Genomic DNA, 26,591 nt, shown 5'->3' with positions numbered 1-26,591 from the left:
CAATAACAGTTTACTTCATATTTCGTTGGTGTGCATACCTATTAAAGGCAGTGGACAATATTGGTAATTACTCAAAATAATTATAAGCCTTACTTGGTAACGAGTAATGGGGAGAGGTTGATAGTATAAAACATTGTGAGAAACGGCTTCCTCTGAAGTGACATAGTTTTCGAGAAGGAAGTAATTTTCCACGAATCTGATTTCGAGACCTCAAATTTAGAATTTGAGGTTTCGAAATCAAGCATCTGAAAGCACACAACTTTGTGTGACAAGGGTGTTTTTTCTTTCTTAGTTATCTCGCAACTCCGACGACCAATTGAGCTCAAATTCTCACGGGTTTATTATTTTATGCATACATGTTTGTTGAGATCCACCAAGTGAGAAGACTGGTCTTTGACAATTACCAATAGTGTCCAGTGTCTTTAAGTATCATGTATGTATACACCAGTACATATTACATGTACTGGTGTGTAAATTAAGAGTGCCTCAGGTGCAATGCAATGTGATTTACTTATTAAGGACGTTTGCTCTCGGGAATTAGAAAAATGGAAAGCTCAAGGTGCTTAAGTTTCATTTGGAACTCATAAAAGGTTGTAGTCAGGAAAAACATCAAAGAAAGCTTCCAAATATTATGATGAGTAAGGTTTGCGGTAACCATGGATACACTGTGTAATAGACATACTGGATGAGCATACCGGGGGTTGCAACCATGGGTTCGAGTCCCTTAAGAGTAGACTGTGAAAAGCACCAAGTAATCAGTGCTCATTGCTCATAGGTGAAACCAAACTCATATTCTTGAATCTTGATCCAAAGTGCAATTATTACACATAGTTTTAAAGTTGCATTTATATAAGATAATTGGAAGGATAAAAAACATTGTTAAATTTCAGTCGGAACAATTTTGTTTCCGTGAAATATTTCCCTCTGAAATGAAGTCCTCGAAAAAGCTGTCTCTTAAAACTTTTTTCTTTTCAAAACAACAGCTGATTTGGGTTTATTCAACCAAAGTTCATGTGTTTACATGCTGAAAAAGGTGCATGGTTTTCGATATTATCTCCTGGCTCACACAACGGATTAAACAAAACCACAAATTTTCACAGGTTTCTGTACACAGTGTATGCGGCTGATCACACAAACATGAACACTGCGACTATTAATTCATCAGCTCTACCAATCCTGTGTAACACCTTTATTTTATCAACGCAGAATGTGTTGTGACTTTACAAAAAAGCAGGTGTAGTAGAACTTTGTCAGCAACAAACTGGAATATTCATTGCCCCCCCCCCCCCACCCCCAGTGTTGGTTATTGATGATGCATTGCAGGTAACTTACTTGGTAAGTTTAGGTCATTATGTTTTAAGAGCACTTAACACACTTTACATGAAGTGGAAATGTCTGGGGTGGGGTGGGGGTCGAGGGAAGGGGTGGGTATGGATAGTATGAGATACACGTACATTGTGCGTACTTACTGGCGTCACATTGAACTTTGAAGTAGGAATCCAAAAACAAGTTTGATCATTTCAGAGCAAGCTTTAACGAATAGTGTATGTATGTAGGTTGATGATGCACTGGCCATTCCTTGTAAGCTTTTTTTCAGCACTTTCCTTAATATGAAGCTGTATGCATTGTACAATTGTATTGACATGTGTATACATACCCAATTACTTTGGGACGCCATTTTAGTTTTGAGCAACCCTTTGAGTGCAACATTAGTTTAGTGCAGACAATGAGAGTTGCAGTCTCAATGCGATAACCAAAAATTTGCTTACTGAAATGGCGCATGCCATACTTCCATGTTCTAACAACATCATACAGAGCTCCGATATCCATCTTGCGTCTTCCAGCATCATTCTCCCTTAACCATCCGCTGGCCACATGCCTGTTGAAACACCTGAGGATCAGTCAAAATTCACTGCAAGTGGTCCGGCTGGCTAGTTCAGTTTAAAAAGCTTGCCTTCATGTATATTATTATCATAAATTATGAAATATGGACCAGTGAGAAGATGATGGAACTAGTGAAATGACAAGCTAACTGGTCCTGTTGGCCAGTCACTAAAAAGTTAAGGGCAACTCTGTTAAACGCTTAATTTGGTAAAACGACCCAACCCTAATACATAATGTACAAGTGCGCAACAAATCATTTTTTTTGAGAAACTAGTATTACCTGTTGCAAACTGTTAACCAACTAATGGGACATATGGTATAAATGCACAAAAATAATAGTTTCGATCCTAGCAGAGATTTTCTCGAGGGCTAAATATTATTATAGTACTACTTGTAGTTTTTAGATAAGTCCCTCTGCTGCACTGCACAGTTGACATGTAGGGGTACTTTGTACGCGTGGCTCTTCACACATGCTGTGATTTGACTTGAAGTCAGCCAGGTACACCTTATACTTCACTGACCGATGCTTTAGGCTAAACTGGGCCTGTTCATTAGGATTAACAGCATTTAGAGGCAGGGACCTACATTTGCCTTACGGCCCCAAATCAATTAGAGGCCAAGCTAGCGCAAGATTGGATGACAAAAGAAATGAGTGGATTTCTCTGGATGGGTTGTAGAACAGAAACACGTACACCATCTGTAAAAAATATGTCAGGCTCTATGACTTGTGACACGAACTTGAGTTCGATTCAAGTCAAATTTTTCGGTGACTTACATTATAGTCGGACTGCAAACTAAGGCCGTATCCATATTGACGGCTACGGCCATTGCTAAGTTTGTTTCTAAGGACGTCCTATACCTCAATGCATGATGATGTGGAAATCTAGCCGTAGCTGACGTAGCAGCTTATTCGAACACGTTCTTGATATTGAGAAGAAGTTGTGAACAAATTTCACATGGGGAGAGTCTGTTATAATGTCTTGTATTTTTTTACAAATGGATTTATTAAATATTTTTTGTCTGCTGGTGTTCTATGGCATGATTTTATGTGCCCTTTTTTTTTTTTTTTTTTTAACACATGTTTAGTATAGAGCATCAATGTGGGCTTTCCCCAGGTGCTGTCTGTGATCACTTTTCTTTAATCTTTCCCGTTACAAACATTGAGGTGTGCATCCCACAATGTCATAACACCACACAAGTACAGTTCCATTGGCGGACGTGATAGGAGTGTACAGTTTGGTTTGGGTGTTTTACACACAAATTTACCCCAAACTTATAGTGTTGTAGCATTGTGTCCGCCATATCTCAAAAAGGCTATTACATTGTACATGTAAAAATCTATTGTCTATCCTGTAAGAACATGTTTGTCTGTCGTTTGTCAGTCCGACTATTGGCTGGGGAACAAGAGCTGCACTGCTTCACCCCAGACCTACATGTAGATGTTGCCATTTACATATAGGGCATTTATATAGCGCCACTACGTCAAGAACGCAGCGCATTAGATCGGATACAGAGAATGTTTGATACACTTCTTAAATAAATGTTTGAAGAGAGTCGGATTTCCTGATTGAGGTGGAGAGTGCATTCCAGGTGTGTGGAGCAAAATGTGAGAATGTGCGACTTGAAGCCGACTTAAGAAGCTTGATTGAGTTAGGTTCCATTTGTGTTCATTATTATTATTTCAATTTGTCAAATGTTAGGGGAGATGGCCTTAGCTTTTGATCCAGACCTGACCGTCGTCAGAGGCATAAACAAGCACAAAGTAAAAACATCTATCCATTTGTAACAAGAGGAGCAAAGAATTATGGGAAGGCATCCAGGCAATTTGTGTCTAAACATTTTGTGTTATTCTTGTGATTTATGCCAGCATTGAAACAAATATGTACGGAATAATGAAATAGGAAATTACAGGTACAAGGCAAGTGTATCAAACTCACTGTTTAAACCTTTACTATTGGAATAAATTTAGCAATAATAGCAGATTCAAAGTAAACTTACAACCTTGGCATACAGCCATGGCATCGATTTTTTCCTTTATAACTTGAACGACTCAAAACCTTGGACTCTACTTGACCTTTGTAACTTGGACTAAACCCAAATGACTTTGGGCATGAACTCGGTCTAGGACTCGGACTCGTTGTATTAGGACTCCAGTACAAAATGCATGGTTTAGAAGAGTTTGGATGTCAAGGCAACAATCTCACCATGTTTTTGCATATTTTGTTAACTTTTGTATCTCCAGTTTAACCCCTGGTCCTTTAAAGGCAGTGGACACTCTTGGTGATTGTCAAAGACTAGCCTTCACAGTTGGTGTATCTCAACAATATGCATAAAATAACTAACCTGTGAAAATTTGAGCTCAATCGGTCATCAAAGTTGCGAGATAATAATGGAAGAAGAAAACACCCTTGTCACAAAAGTTGTGTGCGTTTAGATGGTTGATTTCGAGACCTCAAGTTCTTAATCTGAGGTCTCAAAATCAAATTCGTGGAAAATTACTTCTTTCTCGAAAACTATGGCACTTCAGAGGGAGCCGTTTCTCACAATGTTTAATACCATCAACCTCTCCCCATTACTCGTTACCAAGAAAGATTTTGTGCTAATAATTATTTTGAGTAATTACCAATTAGTGTCCACTGTCTTTAATGCACATTCCATCCCCTCACTCTCACTCTGTCTTTTCATGAACTGTAGCCATTTTATTTTTAAACTTAAAATTTTGGGGGGAAAATATTAGCTGTTGCTTACCAACCAAAAAGCCCATGATATAAATGCAACAAAATAGCTACATGTAGTAACCTGACATTTTTACCCTTTCAAAGGCACTTGTTTTAAATAATATAATTTTAATAATCTTTTATTTTTGATAATTTTGTATTTTTTCAAAAAGTTTTTGTATAGAAATGACAATTTTATTTTTAAAATTCTGTGACAGAAAAAAAGTCTTAAGTTTTGTAAAACAAATTCTTGAATATGGAATCGAAATTTGTACACTTGATAAATGATTATGTTGAAAGAAATCTGTCTGAAGAATAACGTTAATCTAGCCCCCTTATATCCCCCTGAGGACAAAGACGATATAGGTAGTACGTAGGCAGACCTTTCCCAACCCCTGGCATCTTCTCCCAGTTCCTAACGTTCAAACGACTCTTTGAACTCGGGAGCTCGGTCGAAGGTAGGCGGCGTAATGCACACGTAGATAGTTCTTAAATACATCAGTGTGTACAAATTGACATTGCATTCCGTCAAAATACAGGCAAGTGCACGCGCACACATCGTGCTTTCTGTACAAGTAGTACGCTAGAACAAAACAGATTTTCTGGCTATATCATAGAGGTCTTATTATATAGCTTTATGGGCTATGTATGGTACCTTTGATATATTTGCTCCAAAAATGAATGACTATCAAGACTTACTTTGTAAAGATCACTAGAGAGCTGTTGATATTATAAAACATTGTAAGAAAAGATGCCCTTTTAGGTTATGTAGTATTAATAAAGAAAAAAGGTAATTTTTCACCCACAAATTTGAATCTAGGCTTCAGCATCGGGCGGGTTGGGTTTTTTCTTTAATTTTTTCTTGCAACTTGGATGACCATTTAACCCCAATTTTCCCAGGTTTGTTATTTGATGCAAACATTTTTTGGGATTTAAAATACCAAGTGAGGATACTGATTGATGACAATTACCAAAAATATACCCTGCCTCAGGGAAGTTACATCATTAGTCATTGCTGTATTTTCGAGAACATTTGGATTTGTGGTGTGATTTAATACGAAATACTTTTCCACCATCCTGTTTACCAATATCAAGTCCATGACTGCCTAGAAAAAACAAGAGCAAATGGTGACAATGCTACACATGTAAACTGTCAGACAGATCTTGTTGTATAAAAACACAAATGTGAAAATAATGTTCTCCCAACCATCGTTTCAAAATGATACAAAAGTGCATTTTTTGTTCTTCAAGTGAAACAATACCTGGCGCAATTATTTCACTGGATCCTTTTCAATAATGTGTATTTTCAGTCAATTTACTTGGAGCTACATACATTTTTTTCCACTTCTGCAAATGTTGTAATCTACCTTTGACAATACAGCATCAAAATATCCTTGTTTTGATTGGGAGAGTTCCTGCGAGTGCTACACTGTTATTTCCCCTGCTGGAAAAAAATTACAATTCCTTGAAAATGAAATGGTTTACTGTTGATGTATAAACAGTAACACTCAGCCTCAAAACTTAACACGTTTTCAGTTTGTTTGTTCAACCTGCATGTGTTCCATAGTAATTTGTGTTACTGTTATTTGAAGCCCAGGTCTAAACTGACTTTACATATTTCCAGGGGTCAAAATTGCCACTAGCCTGCTAACGCGGGACTACCAGATTTACAGCCGGGCTACTCATTTTATCCAGTTTGATAGCCTGGCGAACCTGTAGAAAAAAAAATGCAAAAATTAACATCACAAACAATAATGAAATGTGCTGATGGTATTGTAAAATAAAACACTTTTGTTGACCAATTTAAAACACAGGGTTCTCCTCATTCACAAGCTAGCGCAGCGGGCCAATACCTGCGATTTGCATGCCGTTACTCGCGTATTTCGGCGATACGCCATAAAAAGGAGACATTAAAAGCAAAAACGTGGGAGAAAAAACCTGGGGGATCCCTGAGACAATCAAGCACCAAATGTCATCTCTGACTATTTGTAAGAAGCATCTTAAACACTTCTTATTCAGAACACCTCATAGTAAAATTCCCTTACTTTTACAGCGCTTTTGATCTCTCTTGTAAAAGCACTTTACATTTATTAGATTATTCATTATTGTTAAAGAAGAATTACATGTAAATTGACCTTCACCTGTGTGAACGTGTAACTAAAAACTACATGTATAATTATTCAGAATTGCTAAGAATAGATAATATCATTGTTTAAGTTTAGTCTGAAAGCTTGACGATGATGAAGTTCATTCTTGGACATATTTTTTTCTGTGAAATATTTCTCTCTGAAATGAAGTCATATTGTTTGAGAAAACTCTATCTGAAATCTTCAAAATGTTACAGCTGATTTTGGTTGTTACAACCAAAGTTAGGACATGTGTTTGCATGCTGAAAATTGTGGGGTTTTCTCAACTTACACCACAGACTAAGCCCAAATTTTCGGGTTTGTTATTTCATTTTATGGGTTGATCACACAAATTGTCAGCTCTGCTACTCCTTTATAGTGCCTTTAACTAAGGGTCTACATGTATGTGAAAGCATCTGTTTACATATGTACATGTACTCGAGCCGTCCTCAGTCAAACAGAATCAATCAAAACTTGATTTCGGTGATTTGGAAATGGTTAGGCAGGTAGGGGTAATTTTTATATCGTACATGTAGGCGCACACTACAGGCCTCAACAGTGGGTTCTACGTGTACAAACAATTACAAAGTAGTTCCTACATCTGTACGTATACATTTGCATTGAGGTCCTCTTTTCTATGGAGAAATTGGCCTTGTCTTCACAAGACAATTCAATAGACTATAATGCACAACCAATTCTGTTGATACTATGGATACATCGTACAATCCTGTTGATAATAATAATAATAATAATAATAATAGTGGCTTCATAGCACGCATATTCGTCACTCTGTGACGCTCTTGGCGCTGTAACAAAACTGCTAGATGCGGGACTTATGAAGACCTACTCCTTTTACATAGCACCATGTAATTGTTTACAAGGAGCTGTGGCGCAATTATCTGCCAATCAAACCAGGAACACCGGGGCGAACTCCTTCTCTTTACGTTAAGTGCACTGGGCTCTTTTATGTGCACTAAAGGGTCTATGTGAAAGACACAATGTCTACAGATTTACACTAAACTTACACAGTTTTAAGATAATGATAGTATAAAGCTTCCCTGAAAATATTACTTGCTGAGGAGCTGTAGTTTTTGAGAAATGAGTAAAACAATGTCATGAAAATAATTTTCGTCTCACTGATCATGAATGGGACAAAAATTATTTTAGCTTTTACATACAAACGAATTTTCATGACATTGTTTTACTTATTTCTCAAAAACTACAACACCTCAGCAACTAACATTTTAAGGGAAGCTTTGTATTATCATTATCTTCAAACTGTGTAAGTTTAATGGTAATCTGTGGACATTGTGTTTTGTGTTTAAAAAAGTACCCAATTCCTTTAAACACGACACGTTTATACAATATCAAACAATTCTGGATTGTACAACTTTGTTGATTTTTCTGGATACATCATCAGACAACTCTGTTGATTTTTCTGGATACATCAGACAACTCTGTTGATTTTTCTGGATACATCGTACATTTCTAATGATACTTGTGAAGATCTTCTTGAAGTCTCTCTGATCATTATAATTATTGATGTCAGAACAAGGTGTTAGAATGATGGGCTGGTGTTTCCCGTGTCTAAGTGCCGAGGTTTGGTCCTCTAGTTCCAGTTAAGTTAGCCTCTCGAGCTGACAATCTGAGACTTGCCACGAACCACTCAGCAGAGTTCAGGACAGAAAACACCCTGCAGGCTGCAGCCGTCCGATAGTGCAAGACATCCAATGTGCTGGGGCTGATTTCTTAGAGTTGCTTACATGAATGTAGTGGAAAATTTTGCTTGGGTGCAAGCGGGTTTAGCAAGATTCTTGGCTCTGGCAATTGAGCTTGGGCTATCTTAAAGGACTTGGGTACTTTTTGTAACTAACACAAAACACAATGTCCACAGATTTACATTAAACTTACACCGTTTGAAGATAGTGATAGTAGACAGCTTACCTTAAAATATTACTTGCTGGGGTGCTGTAGTTTTTGAGAAATGAGTAAAACAAGTCACGAAAATAGGATTTACATGCTAAACTTATTTTTGTGACTTGTTTTGTTCATTGCTCAAAAACTACAGCACCTCAGCAAGTAATATTTTAAGGGAAACTTTCTTCCATCATTATCTTAAACCGTGTTAGTTTATAATGTAAATCTGTGGACATTGTGTTTTATATCCTACAAAAAGGACCATGACCCTTTAACTAAAATATTGTGGGCTTTTCTTATGGGGCTTTTAATCAACAGTTTTTAACCTGTATGGGAGATGCACGCCCGGGGACAAAATCTTCTATGACACCGGCAGTCTTGTGTTTTTTTATATTTTTTATTTAAACAGTAATACCTCAGTGAATTATATCTTTAATAAAACAATTTTAAGAAGATGTTAAGGTGTGGACCTTGGTTGAATATTCAATTCAAGTCACTACATTTCCACATGGAAGCACATTATCATTTATCAGCATAATTTCATGTAAGGGAGTACAAATCAAATTATTAGGCGTATGAAAACAAAGTGGGTGTTTGATAAAGGAAGACGTGTCGAGTAGAATCCCCCTTACATGTATGACAGTAATTCTTGCTCAGGGGTTGTTCAACCGACAGTCTGAAAGTGAAAGGTAGGGTATACTTCTCAGACCTGTGTGCTTCATTTTTGAAAGGGCAAACCTTGCCACGGGCACCAAGGCATTTTCTCCTTGGGAAAGGACACCCTATGAGGAAATTGTACAATTCTACTGGAGCATTTCAAGGGCACCAAGGCAATGACCAGGGGGCACGGAGGCAATCGCATCCAATCAGACCTGATTTTGGGTTATGTCAAAGACCAGGGCCTAGTTTCACAGAGCTGCTTTTAAAAGCACAGAAAGTAGCTGGGAGCAACGTAATGCTGACCAGAATAAGATGACTAGCCAAAGTACCGTGTCACATAATGTATAAAACTATTCCTCGAAACAGCTGAGCTCCTCTTTTTCATATGATCTCATGTGCGCCATTAAATTTTTAAAACACAATGTACAAATCCATTGGATCTTTGTAATTTTCTCTTTTTTGGTGAAATTTCAGTTGCATGCCTGTCACATAATTTGGTCCAGTGAAACTTTTTAATTCAAGCCCTGTGGTCTTGTCAATTTACCCATGAGTTGATCCTTGCATGTACCTCGAGTGTATTATAATACTTGTGCAATGTATATTTTGTATAGACGATGTGACGTGTGACATCACATATTTACAAAACAGCCTGGACTTCCTTCAGGCACAATTTGTACACAGCCTAATGAAAGAAAACATAAAATCTTTTATTTTATGGAGGATTGCACTGTCTAATTCTCATCAACTTTTGATATGATGAAACATCTCAATAATTGCCAGCTTTAACTTTCCATAATTCTTGGATTTATGTGAAAATTATGACACAAAATGTCAACTTTCCCATATGACCTGTGCAGTATTGTGCCTGCCAGAATACTCAAAGAAAGGTTACACCTATTGTAAACAAAGTTCACATGGTCTATATTTTTGCCAATAATTGAGGGCAGAAGAGGAAAACTCGCTGTAATTAATTCATTCTTTCAGCCAAATTCATTCTTTCAGCCAAATTCCCAGATCTTCTTGCTCTCAGGAATTTAGCCTTAGACAACAGTATAAGTATCATGTCCACTTCATCAACAGTGCCTAACTAATTGACAGCTATACACACAGACTAGATGCTTAAACCTCGTCATGGCCTCTGTGTTTTTGCAAAGGCGGTTCCAAACCCTTGGGCAGAGAGATCTTGCTTGAGGTCGAGGATGTGACGCATGAATACATGCGTTCACTGAGGAATATCTTCCACAGTGTTCAATGTGTCTTTATATCAGGCATGCAACTTTTCAGCTGATCAGCTGATTGCCTCTTTTTCTTTTCAAAACAGAGCCGTAATGTAACAAACTGAGAAACACTGTACAAAAGTTTGATTGGCCATTTCCTCTTTTTTGCAATTAGAAAGTTGCATAATTCTTAGTGTTAGGGGCCTATTTATTGCTTTGCGGAACCTCTAATTGCTTTCAGATTGATTTGAGCTTTGCGGCCTTAATAGATCTTCACTTTCCCCTACCTGAGGGCCCAATTTCCCAGAGCAGCGTATGCACATAAAGTAGCTAAGCAAAACAAAATTATGCTTACCAGAACAAGGACACCAGCCACAAAATACATTGTACCTATCAACATGTACCATCCGTGACTGGGTACCCTTGCTCATTTTTCGCTTAGCAGAATTCTTTTTATTGCTGTTTCTTTATATTTGGTTGTGTGTTTTTAATGGATGTGTATTTTTCCCCCTTTAATTTTCTTTGTCCTATTGTCCTAAAAACTTTTTTTGTAGTTTTCAAAATGTATACGTGTGCTTGGATCTAGTGCTTTTTTAAACGAATGTGCAATGTTTTTCGGTGTAAATTTTTAATATTTTATCTTAAGTTCACTTCTGTAGATTGTTATTAGCTGGGATCCATGGGAGATCAGTGAGTTTTTCTTACTGAATGGATTTCCCAGGATAAACAATAAATAAATAAATAAATAAATAAATAAATAAATAAGCAAAGGCCTTGAATTTTATTCTTGAAAGGGCACAGCAATTTTACTCTTGTCAGGGGCACTTCTTCAGGAAAAATAAAACTTGTATTGGAGGTTTTCACAGGGCACCACAGAAAAAGCACAGGGCACTACGACAATTGCTGTGGGTGCCGTGGGCTATTTCGAGAGCCCTATGAAATGTGGCTCTGTACACCTTTAGTGTATTGCTGATCAAACCTTGTTCCCGCCTCGTTAAGCTAACACATTGGGGGCTAACAAGTCATCTTCAGTTTACCCTCTACAAGTCCAAAGTTCCCTCATGGTCAAATCCTGTCAGAGTTTAGTCTTTTTATCCAGTTACCCTTATCTCCTCCATGGTGACCTTTTTCAGCGTGTGTGTGTGTGTCCATAGTAGATAAGTTTTCTCTGTATTGTAAAGAGACTAGCTAATTGATGCTTGTCAAACATCTCACTCCAGTGTGGAGTGTTGTACTTTGATTTCAAAGCTCAAGTTTAAGACTGGCAGATTTTCTATTGCCATGTGTTTGTTTGTTGATGATTTTGAGGGGACATAATTGATCAGCCATTACTTGGAGTACTGGTTTATTTGTTTATTGGGGGCTTTTGTGTGTGTGTGTACATGAATTTGCTTGAATGTGCAGGAGACTGTTGAGTGTTGCAACACCCCTATGTCGTATGTTTCTAGAACCCCTTGTAATCTACACACGCTAGGGTAAGGGTTAGGGTTAGGGTAAGGATTGCTGTTTGAGTGTTCCAACACCCATACATGTTCCTAGAACCCCTTTTTATCTACACGTCACGCTTGGATTAGGGTTAGCGTAAGGGTTAGGTTTAGGATGAGGATTAGGAAAATATATTTGAACAAAGTTAGGGCCGTCGGAACATACAGCTTTCAAAACATGTGGAACCACATGGAACCACATTCACATGGTCACAGGTGTCGATAGACTGTGCCTTGTCCATGTAACATACTTTATAATTTTTACGGATACATGTACACAAGTATGTAGATATGGACAAAAATTTATTTGAGTACAGTTATTTTTCATGGTATTACAATGTACATGTTATGTACTACACAGTTTGGGGAGTAGATACTAAAATATGTAATATTTAATGACAGTATTTGTTTATTTATTTATTTGTTTTTGTCATCACAGTAAGTGACACTTTCCTGTGTAAATGTCCAAGTGTAAAATGAAATTCCCAAATGTTAACATTTGCAGGCCTGGAATTACACAGGGGCCATAGACATACATAGAAGTACAAATCTAGAGAGATAAATAATAGGTGGACATACATGTACAAAGCTATAAACAAAAGTACATTAATTAATTATTAAAAAAATTAATGTACAAAGCTTTTAAACTAATCTGCCTTATATAGACTTGGCTTTTGTAGTAAGATGGCATTGGACTATTTTGTTTTAAATTGATGCAGGCTAGTTGAACTGTTGAATTGTATATTCAGAATAGTTAATGTTAAAAAAATGCAAAATTCATTGTTTTATTTTTAACAAACAAAAAACAGTTGGAGCGACAGGGTGTTTTCTCATGCTGGTCCGCTACTTGGAACAATCTGCCCCTTAATATCCGTTACATGTCATCTGTTAACTAGATTTGTCATCTATTAACTATCGACAAAATAGCTCTGTCGATTGAACTGGATGAGATTGGAACTATAAAATTCAAATCACTGTTCCTCGTGTTGTGTTGGAGTAACAGAGAAACTTTGATAAAATTGTCACAAAGATAGTCAGAAGTTGTTTTGTATTCATTTGAACAGAAGTAAAAACAAATTCCCTCCCCGTCAAATGTTCAATAAACTGACACCGTGTTTAAAACTGGCCCTTGAACCATTTGGTAATTACTCAAAATGTAGCATAAAAACTTGTAACGAGCAATGTAGAGCTGTTGATTGCATAAAATAATTTAAGAAATTAATCTCTCTGAAGTATTAACGTACTTTTTGAGAAATAGGTTATTTCTCACAGAAGTATTTGAATCTGAAAAAGACAATATGCCTAAAAGACTTTCTCAGGCATCTGAAACCACACACATTTGTGCAACAAGTGTGTTTTTTCTTTCATTATTTTCTTGACCTAATGTACAATGTATTGTCACTTTTAGCACATGTGGGAAACACCAAGTAAGAATACTGCTGTCAATTTCACCAAACTCTTCCTAACTTAGGATTAATCTTAAGACTTAGGATGAGTCCCAGCCTTGCACTGTAACATGTAAACCTTAAGATTAGTCCTATCTTAGACGAGTTACTCGTCCTAACTCAAGATAGGATTAATCCAAGCGTTTCGTGAAATCAGCTGCTGGTCTTTGACAATTTCCAAGCGTGTCCAGTGACTTTAATGTGGATTGCTCTACATGTTCACTCTACTGGATGGTCTGTTGGTCCAGCGCCGCGTTGCGCCTGACGAACCATCGGAAATGAAAGGGTTCATCCGTTCTCATTATTCGCATGATGACTGTCTCCAGCCTAGACACGCAGGGAATTACATTTCATATGCATTGAAAATTACATTAAATATGTATGGTAAATAAATATACCTACTGTATTATGCATTGTATTCTATTTATCATGTTGACACTTCTTATTTCCAGGGGTGGATTTTACAGAGAGTTAAGACTAGTCTTCTCTAGAGTTAGAACAAGTTACCCGCCATTACTTAGGAATAGCTATAGGCCTAACTCTTTGTGAGATCGACCCCAGTTACCTATTAACCATTTTTAATTTCACGGTGATATCAATATGGGGAAATTAATGTTGTTAGCAGCGTGATCTATCTACATAGGTCCAATTTGTTAAAGCAAATAATTCTGCTGAGCAAATTTCTTGGCCAGGAATGACAGGGTTACCAATCACGTAATGTTAACTGAATGGCATTCTGGCTAGTAAACTGTTTTCGCTAAGCAAAAGTGTTTGTGCTAAGCACGTTTTTGTGCTTACATGCTTTGCAAAATTACACCTGTGTAGGGGTGTTTTTATTCGGAGGGAGAATAACTCAGTGGGCTCTGGAACTCCCTATATCATTTTGAGCAGAGGATAAAAGTTCAAGAGTAAATGAATAATTTCCTCTTTACTGGTACTGTAAAAAGCTGTGAGACTTCTTAGTATTTGCTGTGTATTTTTTAATATTCAACATTTTGCTCTGTATGCTGTGGGAGTTTATTAAGTGAGGCTGCACCCCTCTGTCCCCTGTGCAATCAGTGAATCGTGATTAGTGTGAGCTTCAAGTCTTGACTAATTAGGATCTGTGAATATATATGTCGCTTGCTTAGTGTACCTGTGTGCATTATGTACACGTCCTGATTCCCAAGTGTCATCCACGCTGTAATTAAATGTAGTGTACTTGTACTGTACAAATGTACATTGCAGGCCCCTGTGCTTTAAAGGCAGTGGACACTATTGTTAATTTCTCAAAATAATTATTAGCATAAAACCTTACTTGGTAAGGAGTAATGGGGAGAGGTTGATAGTATAAAACATTGTGAGAAACGGCTCCCTCTGAAGTAACATAGTTTTCAAGAAAGAAGTAATTATCCACGAATTTGATTTTGAGACCTCAGAATTAGATTTTCAGGTCTCAAAATCAAGCATCTGAAAGCACACAACTTTGTGTGACAAGGGTGTTTTTTTCTTTCATTATTAACTCGCAACTTCGACCAATTAAGTACAAATTTTCACAGGTTTGTTATTTTGTGCATATGTTAAGATACACCAAGCGAGAACACTGGTCTTTGACAATTACCAATAGTGTCCAGTGTCTTAAAAGAGAGGGTAGTTTTTTGGTAATTGTCAGAGACCTGTATTCTCACTTGGTGTACCCTCAACATGCTTTAAATAACGGACATGCGGACATTTTGACTCAATTGGTCATCGAACTTGCCAGAAAATAATTTAATTGAAAGAAAATACCATTGTGCCTAGAATTGTGTGCTTTTAGATGCCAGAGAAAGGCTTCATATCTCAGATTCAAATTTTGGGGTGAAAAAATTACCCCTCTTGGGGGGCTATTTAAGGTATCAGACCATTCATTTGTGTGTTAAAAACAAAGTTGAGGGCAAGGGTTTTACCCCCCCCCCCCAACACCATTAAGTGTAATTCTCCCAAAGTGCACCAGAGACAATAGTAATATTGATAAGAATGAATAAAACAGAACATTTAGTATACAATGTCCGATGGAATTAAAGGAACACGTTGCCTTGGATCGGTCGAACTGGTCCTTGAAAAGCGTTCTGTAACCGTTTGTTATAAAATCGAGATGGTTAGAAAGACGTTGTAAAAGTAGAATACAATGATCTACTTAATATGCCTCGAAATTGCGTATTTGAGTTTTACCTCGTCGATTAACACGGTCGGCCATTTATGGGAGTCAAGTCGCCCATTTATGGGAGTCAAACATTTGACTCCCATAAATGGCTAACCGTGTTAGTTCGCGACGTAAAATGAAAACCGTGTAATTTTGAGTGATACTTGTGTGGATCATTATATTCTACTTTTAAAACATCTTTCTAACCATATGCATTTCATAACAAACGGTTTCAAATGCTTTTTATAGACCAACTCGTCCGATCCAAGGCAACGTGTTCCTTTAAGCCATTTTTTAATCAGCTTTTTGGTCCATCCTTGGCTTTGAATCAGTGTCAATGTCATGTACATGTATTTCCTCTATATAATTATTTTAATGTCGACAACATTGTAAATTCTCATATTCGGTCATAATGACCTTTTACAGTGACCTTTTTACAGTTACAGTGACCTTTTTACACTGTACGTGAATGGAAGTAGGTCAAACCTTGCGGCCATTTGCAGCCGCTATGGGCATTTGGTAAAAGCCCCTGTGGTCTCTAAAGGGTTTAAGCAGCTCTATGAAATTGGACTCTCTGTTTTATGCAAAGTGGGTACATTGTTGGCTACAAGGCTTCACATTTTAAGGCAGTAAAGCATATGAACCATTCTCTGTAAGAAGCCAGACAGCGAGACATCTCCATAATTTCCCCTCAAGTTCCCAGACACACAGACAGAGCAAGCTCCTTATTTCTCACCCAAGCAAAATTCAACATTGTGAGTCCCAGCCAGGAGGAGATGCCCGCATCCCTCAGACAGAGACATCTTCTGTAATTTTTTCCTCCCTGGAGGAGCCTGGAGGAGCCCAGGGGAGCCCGGTGGGGGAATGAGACACTTTACATTACTCTGTTGAACATTGGTGATTAATACATACAGTAGGGTTAATCAAGTGTAATCCTACACCACTGGATCTGCCATACCTACGTGTACTGTGTACAACCATTGATGAACATGTGTACACATGTTACCTGAACATGGGTGTGTTCATGTGTATGTAGGTCTCTTGCATGATACGAAATGGGCGTTGAGGTCACGCAAGCGCGTTGTTTTTACGCACAAAGAACGGCTATCATCCAATGATTTGCCTCCTTTTGACTCGGTGAGGCCATGTACCTGAACATGGGTGTGTTCATGTGTATGTAGGTCTCTTGCATGATACAAAATTGGTGCTGAGGTCACGCAAGCATGTTGTTTTTACGCACAAAGAACGGCTATCATCCAATGATTTGCCTCCTTCAGACTCAGTGAGGCAATTTTTTTGCCTCAGTGAGGGTCTTTTTTTCATAGCCTGTGGCGTCATATGCAGGGGTCTATTGCAGGGTTCTCCCAAGGATTTTTCATAACTTAAACCAAATTTGTGGATGTTTGGCTGAAGCACGCTGAATTGAAACTAGGTCTTGGAATGTTTTCTTCTTGGTGTAGATTTTCTTGGTTTGAAAAGTCCTCAGCCTGTAATCTGGATTATTCTGTATGGTTTTCTCTTGACTATTTTTTATTTGCGTATCGGCCGAAATGTTGGCTTTTTTGCCTGCAGTTCTCGCGTATCGGCCCAATACGCTAGCTTGTGCATGTAGAGAACCCTGTAGTGGGCATGTGATATGTTGGGCATGTGATTTCTGCATGTATACGTGTTGTATTCAACACAGTAACAATTTTCCTCCTTGCTCCTTTAACCTTTAAATAGCCAGGATCTGAGGTTATCACTTGACCATCGGAACATACAAGATTTCCCGATAACACTCACTTTTTTGTCCAAAGGAGTCTTGATTCAACTACTCAAGGGCATGTTCTTATAGTATCCTCCCTTTAGATGTCAAACGTTACAATCTTACGAAAGGTGGCTCTGAGAACAAAAAGAGGTCCACATAATTTAGGGACTTAAAACACTATGTGGACTTACCTACACATGTCCACGTTTTTAGTGTGTAGAATAGGATTTTCCTTTAAGAGTACAGAACTAATGAATCTCCACAGAGTGACTGCAGCACTGAGCTGGGTGTTGAACTAAGCACACAAAATTATGCTTACCAGATTGTTACCAGCCATAAAATACATAGAAATGTACAATCTGTTAATGGTAGTCTGCTTACAATTGCTTAGCAGGGCCTCATTTCATAGAGTTGCTAGGGCAGAAAATAGCGCTTAGACAAACCCATAAGATTGTACGTACAAGATTTCATACTTGGGTTATTTTTAACAGACATCTTGGCTTGCTTAAATCTACATGTCGTAAAAACTGTCCAACCTACTTAACTATAATGCTTAGAACTATTTCTTCCTTTCAGTGTAGAAACAATTATTGTATGGTTTTCATATATACGTGTATTGTTCAGTGTGTGAATGTGCATTTTACCAATTAAATGGTTCAGAGAGATCAAGTTTTTTACAATAAATGTCTGAAGTTTGGGCGAATAAACCTTCTTGGTGCAAGTAAAATGCACAGTTTACTAGCCCGGGAGGATACTTTTAAAAAGGCTTTTAAGCAATGTCTGGTCACACTTGCATGTTGAGTTCAAAACGAAAGTGAAATTCACACAGAGATTTCTACATACATGTATTGTATGTAAACTTGATCAAGTTGTTATAAATATTGATTGCACAGCTTAAAGGAGCACTGACATCATTGTCATACATGTAGCAAACCTGTGGCTATTAATCTATTTTTTTTTTTTTTTTTCACCCATACCGATGTATGCGAACACATATAAGTGTACGGGTAAAATTTATATTCTTTATCCCCAATGCAAATTTAACATTTATTGAACCTGTGGCTATACCGGTACATGGAGTTATGAACTCTAACCAAGTTACTATGCGCACATGTTGGCTGTCACATCACAGTTAACGACCACACCCCTTTATGATGTGATGGCAGTGCGCTTATGTGGTTTATAATTCCACGTTTACAGCCACAGGCCACACCCCTTTATGATGTGATGGCAGTGCGCTTATGTGGTTTATAATTCCACGTTTACAGCCACAGGCCACACCCCTTTATGATGTGATGGCAGTGCGCTTAAATGTGGTTTATAATTCCACGTTTACAGCCACAGGCCTACTATGATTATGATGACAGTCCCCCTTTAAAGTAATTCTTTCTGCACCAAAACAAATCAATTTTCTCCAGTCTAAACATAATCATTGATTTTCTGTAATCGTTTATATTCTAGGGACATAACACTAGTAAAATCACACCGTATAAGAAACACAAAGTCTTGCACGTTGTTGTATTCAAGACACTGAAAATGAAATAAAATTGATTAGATGCCTACCTACTGTATTTTTGCTAAACACTTTAAAACTATTTTCTGTTTCAATCACAAGAGATGGAAGAGGATGAATTTTTAACACACTTTGTATTTTAACTGATATACATGTACTTGTGCTTTACAAGTACATTGTATAGAAAGGTTTGCGGTAATACTATGTAAAGATAATCTCTAAATGAGTTGGGGTGGTTCGGAAAACAATCGTTGGTTTACAGTGTACTCAAACATGTCAGCAGAAGAACGTTGGTTCAATTCCTGATGGAATCTTTTTTAATTTAACAGATGTTTCATGATAACCATGTTATGTTTAATCTATGGACTACATGTGTACAATTCATCACTGTATCTACGACGTGAGCTTGTGACCAGAAAGTGTGATTGACCGCTCGGCCACGACGTGAGAGAGAACTTGTAACTGAACGAAAGGGTTAAGAACACAAGTCTCAAGACTGCTTTGGACATACCTCTGCTGGTCATGAACACCAGAGCTTGTGTCCAGTGCGCTTGATCGCTCAATCAGGACGTGCGAGAGCAGGAAGTGCGAGAGCACCAGTGTTGAAGCTGAGTGAAAAAAGAAACTAAAAAAACCTTTGATTTTATATCTAAACAGAAATGGTGGACTACATGAAGAAGGTGGCTGAGATGAGTGTAGAGCTCACCATCGAGGAGAGGAAACCTGTTATCCGTGGCATATAAAAACAAGATTGGCGCCAGGAGGGCATCATGGAGGATGGCCAGCGGTGTGGAGCTCAAAGAGGAGAAGAAGAACCCGACTCACGACCCATTAAAACTAAAGCTCATGAAGGAGTACAGAGAACAGGTACCACACTAATGAGTCATAAACCCCTGTCTCATCATCAATTGCCCTTTTTGAAAACCACGGCTTCGGCTCCAGATCTTGGCCCCGTGGTTGTTTTGACAATTGCACAGTCTTTGCCTACACGAGCTCAGGGCTTCAGACGAGAGGAAAATATCAGATCATATTTGTCCAAAGCCAACAGGATGACTTTTACGGATACTAGGTGGCAGCATACTTACTAGGTAAATCCACTGAGCAAGTCAGATTTCTGAAACAATGGACCTTGTAAATCTTCTGCCACCACGCATTCCAAAGTCTCCCAATGCCAAAGTCACTCCTAGAATCACTTGGAGGCCATGGCCTCTGTTGCCTCTGGTGTGCCACTTCAAAGGTTACTTTTACACGGCGCTGTACATTAAAGGCAGTGGACACTATTGGTAATTACTCAAAATAATTATTTGCAGAAAACCTTACTTGGTAACGAGTAGTAAGGAGAGGTTGATTGTATAAAACATTGTGAGAAACAGCTCCCTCTGAAGTGATGTAGTTTTCGAGAAAAAAAAGTAACTTTCCATGAATTTGATTTTCGAAATCAAGCATCTGAAAGCACACATCTTCATGTGACAAGGGTGTTTTTTCTTTCACTATTATCTTGCAACTTCGATGACCGATTGAGCTCAAAATTTCACAAGTTTGTTATTTCATGCATACGATGAAGTACACAAAGTGAGAAGACTGGTCTTGTACAATTACCAATAGTGTGTTCACTGATAACGATCACGATAACGATCACAACGCAAAGAGAATGCATTCTATTGGTTGAATTGCTCCACACAGAATACACCCACGCTCATTCAACCAATGGAGGGCGTGCATTTTTAACATTCTCGTTTTCGTTCTCGTTATTGAGGCCTGTGTGACGGGGCCTTTACACAGCACGACTTTACGTCCCATCCGAAGGACGAAGCAATAATGGTTAAGTGCCTTGCTTAAGGACACAGGAGTCAGACTGGGATTCGAACCCACACTCTGCTGATCAGAAGCACCAGAGCTTGAGTCTGGTACATCTGACCACTTGGTCACGACACGCCATATTTAAAGAGAAGGTACACGTTTGGTAATTACTCAAAACAAATATTAACTTAAAAACTGACTTGGTAACGAGCACTGAAGAGCTGTTGATAATATAAAACATCATGGGAAACGACTCCCTCTGAAGTAACATAGTTTTTGAGAAAGAGGTTATTTCTCACTAAAATAATAAAAGTCTTCTAGCTAGAAGTCTTTTATTCTTATCTGAAAGCACACAAATTCATCCAACAAGGGTGTTGTTTCTTTCATCATTTTCTCGCAACTTTGATGACTAACTGAGCCCAAATTTTCACAGGCTTGTTATTTTATGGTTATGATGGGATATACCAAGTGAGAAGACTGGTCTTTGACAATTACCAAACATGTACCCTCCTTTTAAGGCCTACGATATGAAAATTTTTCTTTTTACTGTCAATACTTTGTAGTAATAATTTAGATTTTTGTTTTTTCTTCTTTTGGTTTAGATTGAAAAGGAGCTTTCAGATGTATGTTCGGACGTCCTTAATGTCATTGATAAATATCTCATTCCAAACGCAAGCCCTGGTGAATCACAGGTCTTCTACTACAAAATGTAAGTCACTAGAATTCATTGTACGTAGTCAGATTATTTTTCCTAACCTTGGCAGTGGCTTAGGGCTCCCGGCTCTGGGCTCCAGACTCTGGGCTTCGGGCTTTGGGAGGCAGGCCCCGGGCTCCATATAATTTGATGCTATACCACTGTAATAGATGGTGAATTCTATTGGTCGGGTTCCAATCACATGATGTGCTAATTAGAGGAACATGAGTGATGTAACTCCGACCATGGGGAACATTACCTTGGCCGTGCCCATCGTTTGTCGCTTCCAGTGGTCTTGTACAATATTAAAAATGGCCCCAGCTGAAGTTTTTAAGCTGGTGGTAGGCTTGCTCATATTCATAAACCCTGGAATTGGTTAATTAAAATGTGCCAGAATGTGGCACATTTTAATAAGGTCTGTGACAGATCCACTCGTCTCTACTCCATTTGTTTTGTACGAATAATAAAAAATGATTATAAAGCGCCTTTTACAAAAGTTACAAATGGCACCCATGGGTGAAGCTCTGGCAAAGCTCATGTGTATAAAACTACATTAGCCTTTTTGAGGTATGGCGGACACTATAGGAGTGCACTGTTTGGTTTAGGTGTACACTGGAAAATTTACCCAAACCATAGTGTTGTAGCAATGTGTCCGCCATATCTCAAAAAGGCATATTGACTCCATCACAGCGTGTAACAATTGTAAACCCTGTGCAAAATGTACACTGCTCCAAATTGATAACAGAGCCCAAGTCGGAGCATAAGCCTGGTTGCATATGACATCGCAGGCCCAAAACCATCCTGTCACTGAGGTCAATGAAGAGCTACCATTGGCTGAGAGTTGTGCGCAGAGCGTATACGCATGTATGTTTCCATTGTTTGACATCAAAGATGGCAGTCAATGCAAGGGGTCTGTTGCAGTCTGGCAGAGTGTTTCTACGTGTGTCCTTTAAACCATGTGGACAACATTAAATGGTTACACAGTAGGAGGGTTATACCTTTCAACTTCTTTTTGACTTTCAGGAAAGGCGATTACCACAGATACCTAGCCGAGTTTGCAATAGGTAATGCAAGGAAGGAGGCAGCAGAAAACAGCCTCGTGGCTTACCGGGCCGCCAGCGAGATCGCCTGCGAGCAACTGGAGACGACGAACCCAATCAGACTCGGGCTGGCGCTAAACTTCTCCGTCTTTTACTACGAGATCCTAAACTCACCGGAGAGGGCCTGTCGACTGGCCAAGCAAGCTTTTGACGAAGCTATCGCGGAGCTGGACACACTGAATGAGGATAGCTATAAGGATTCCACGTTGATTATGCAGTTGTTACGAGACAACCTGACGCTTTGGACGAATGATGTCGCCGCCGAGGAGGCAGGTCAGTAGATTGGAAAACGTGATTCTTGTTATTTTGGATAATTCTGCAAAAAATAGAAATTTCATAAGGCCTGTGAACACCAAAACTTGCTAAGCACAGAAAAATATTGCTTAACAGAAACAGGTTGCCAACCAAAATTACATTATGTTTACATTGTGACACTGGTGTACTACTCAATTACTGCTTAGCAAAGACATTTGTCAAGCAGTATTTTCTGCTATACAGCTTTATGAATTTGGGCCCTGATGTACGACTCGAGGGCTCGAAGAATGCTAAATGACACCACAACAATTAACAGGGAAACTGGCTACTCAGAAGCAGTCAAGTGGACACAAATGAAAAGCGAGAGAGGCGGGAAGCGCACTGACAAAGTAAGGGATGAACAGTTTAGAAGGAAACAAGGAGGGAAGGTTTTGGTTTCGCCACAAGAGGTTGGAAACACACATAAGACAAAATCTGAGGGTTCTGACACTATAACACATTGATTGACAATACAACATATTGATATAACACATTGATTGACATAACAACACATTGATATAACACATTGATTGACAATACAAAACATTGAGACAACACATTGATTGACAATACAAAACATTGAGACAACACATTGATTGACAATACAAAACATTGAGACAACACATTGATTGACAATACAACACATTGATATAACACATTGATTGACAATACAAAACATTGAGACAACACATTGATTGACAATACAACACATTGATATAACACATTGATTGACAATACAAAACATTGAGACAACACATTGATTGACAATACAACACATTGATATAACACATTGATTGACAATACAAAACATTGAGACAACACATTGATTGACAATACAAAACATTGAGACAACACATTGATTGACAAAACAACACATTGATATAACACATTGATTGACAATACAAAACATTGAGACAACACATTGATTGACAATACAACACATTTATACAACACATTGATTGCCCAGCCGTGACACTTGTATCCTTAAGCAAGACACTTGACCATTGCTTCGTCCTTCAGATGGGACGTAAAGCCGTTGGTCCCATGTGTTGTGTAACGCATGTAAAAGAACCCAGTGCACTTATCGAAAAGAGAAGGGGTTCGCCCCGGTGTTCCTGGCTGTGGCTGCTTAATGTGCTGTAGCACTTTGGAAAACCCTTATAAGGTGCTAACTAATTGGGTCTCAAAATTCATCACTGCAATAACCGTTCTTTCTGAAAGTTTGTATATACTCAGCGCCTTGTTTATAAAACTTCAATATTATTATTATTATATTATTATTATTATTGCAAACATCATGATATACTTTAACATCCGAGAATGTTTCTGAAATGCTTACATGGTGCTGCGAAAGTGCTGACACACTGTAGGCTTGGAATGACACAAAGGCAACTGGCCCAAGTTCCTCAATTTCATAAAGCTTGTTCTTAACTGCTCGGCCTCGACACGTCTTTGCAAAAATACATTTGTTTGTTTGAAATGTATTATACAATATTTAGTTGTTTATTATTTTTTGTGTATAAATTTTGGAATGTGTACAAACAGAGAGGAAGAATGAGAGCAATCTTCAGGACATCTCAAATCAATGTGAACCAGAAGAGGCTGCCTCCTAGAATCCATAGAGTACAATCAGCCTGCATCCTTTCCCCATCCCTTCTAGCCTCTCTCAAAATGCACTCATCCTCACAACGCATGGAGTCCACTCATCATCAACCTCTTGCCCAGAGGGACTCTCCAAAGCAGCAGACCTTTCAAGAGGAATTGTGGGAGATGGTCGAAAGGTTTGGGTCATCGAGATTTATTATCAGCTTCTATATCAGCAGAAAATATTGTCTGACTTTGGGAACAAATTCCCAACTCAGTAGATTTGTTGAAAACTTGATAAACTTAAATATTTATGAATAGTTTGCCGATTGTATATTTCATATTACTCATACCCCAACATAGAAAACAGTTTTCAAAATTCTCAAATAAGAAACGCTGCGTACCAGGGGTTATTTTACACAACTGCGGCTCCAAACAAATGTATGATAAACAAAAGTACATTGTATATATGCTGTAATCTCTATCTATTGGTTACCAGTCATGTATTGTAAACAAACTGCATTAGGACTTTGGTTGGTACTGTGCTTCATAATACACTAAAGGGAAGGTACAACATTGGGGTTTACGATTGAGGCATCTTTGATCTTCAAGTTTCTTGAAATGTTCACTAAGAATAAGAATTGAACAGACAAGTTATTTCTTAGCGGATGCTCTGCTCACTGTCGAATTCTGCGTTTATGATCGCCAGAAAAAAAACCTCTGCCAACCTGTGAAATTATGTTTGGCGTACCTCAAGTGCCGATTTCCTTTTTCGTCTTTGGTTTTTGTTCCACAGAAAAACCCCAAAAACCTCTACAATATTTGTGTAAAACAGTGTCTATTACATGTAACTACTCTTCTTCATACCTTAAAGTAAATAAGTTAAAACAAAAATATCAACTTTTGTGATATAAATAACGTGCTTGGTATTCCCAACTTTTGTCGTAGTCCCCCCGAAATATTTGTGAATTTTAACCTCATCCATGGTTGTCATGTCAAGTCCTGAAAATAATTCATATTTAGTACCGGAAAAACCAAATCCTTGTACGTGGATGCTGATGAAAATTGCGTGCGGAAGCAATATTAATATTTTTGCTTCTGTCGGTTTTTGAGCTACTTAGTTGGAATTTCATTTTCTCACTTAATAATCTTGTATTATTTGTCCTTTTCCATTTGTGTTGTGCAGTTTTTTTGTTTTTGTTTTTGTGCAGTGGCATGCATGCCAAAAAGTCATCCTCACAACTCAATCCATTTTGTTTCAGCTTGTACATTTCCAAAGTCAATAACTCTCTGAAAGATTTTTTTAGTGTAATATGTTGGTTTTCTTGTGTGGTTTATTTTGTACACAATGCTAAAAGACCGTGTTCGAATTGGCGGCTGCGGCTAACAGCTCTGGCTGAGGATTTTTCTAATGGCTTGTTCAAGCCACAGCCGCTAATTCAGACTCAGCTAAGAGAACCAAAGAGAGGCTCAATTCTGAAATAGGCTGGTGCTTTCCCCCAATTGTGACTGTACCACTGGTGATTAGTTATTGGTTTTCTGGGACCCAGGCAAAACATAATCGTAGATTTAAAGAAGTATTTAATAATGCACAGCTTGCGCCATTCTTGTATTAAAAGTAAAGTATAGCACTGGTTACTCTGAAGGGTGCGTCAATATTTTCTCCTAATATCTATTCCACTTTTTTCTTTTGAAGGAAATAAATACCATTATGATAGTTTCAAGGGGATCGTATTATCCTGTGCTAAAACATTGTATCACGATTTTGCAAAAACAGTGATCTTGATTTTTCAAAAATGGCAGACCTCGTTTTGTAAAAAGTTGTGCCCCGATTTTGCTAAACCAACATATCTCGCACAAAAATGCTCTGGGCAAGAAATGCTATATCTAGGCACATACTTGTTTTTGGTGTACGTCTGAGCTATTTGAAGTAAAATGCAGCATTTTGACAATGACAAATGATGAACTCGTACGTAACGTAAGTGCTATTGTTGGAAATTTTGTGCACTGACACAGCTATATGAAATACATTTTTGCTTAACTTTACCGTTGAAATACGTTGTCTTTAAAGCGGACAAATACCAAAGAAATAAAATACATGGTAACCCAATCAGCTTGAGCTCTGACTGTAATATGGTAAATAAGTATGCAATTAAGAATTTATTACCTCAGTTGTTGTCAACTGTTTAATTTATTTGTAATTTTTCTTGAAAGCCTGCAAAAAGAAAAGGTAAAACAAAAACGCCAT

At 38.1% G+C, this 26,591-nt stretch overlaps 1 protein-coding gene across 1 annotated transcript in view; it reads left to right on the top strand.

The window, feature by feature from the left end:
- Window positions 1-26,591, top strand: part of LOC117289982 (14-3-3 protein epsilon-like) — a 35,745-nt gene extending 9,154 nt beyond the window's left edge. Inside the window, 5 exon segments of the mRNA XM_033771186.1 lie at window positions 19,529-19,590; window positions 19,592-19,738; window positions 21,274-21,380; window positions 22,389-22,738; window positions 24,305-26,591. Of these exon segments, the coding sequence (XP_033627077.1) occupies window positions 19,529-19,590; window positions 19,592-19,738; window positions 21,274-21,380; window positions 22,389-22,738; window positions 24,305-24,372 (734 nt within the window). The 3' untranslated portion in view covers window positions 24,373-26,591.

This window comes from Asterias rubens, chromosome 5 (genome assembly GCF_902459465.1).
Source record: "Asterias rubens chromosome 5, eAstRub1.3, whole genome shotgun sequence".
NCBI classification, from domain to species: Eukaryota; Metazoa; Echinodermata; class Asteroidea; order Forcipulatida; family Asteriidae; genus Asterias; species Asterias rubens.
The sequence above is the reverse complement of the archived record's forward strand: the minus strand, read 5'-3'. Positions and strand labels throughout refer to the sequence as shown.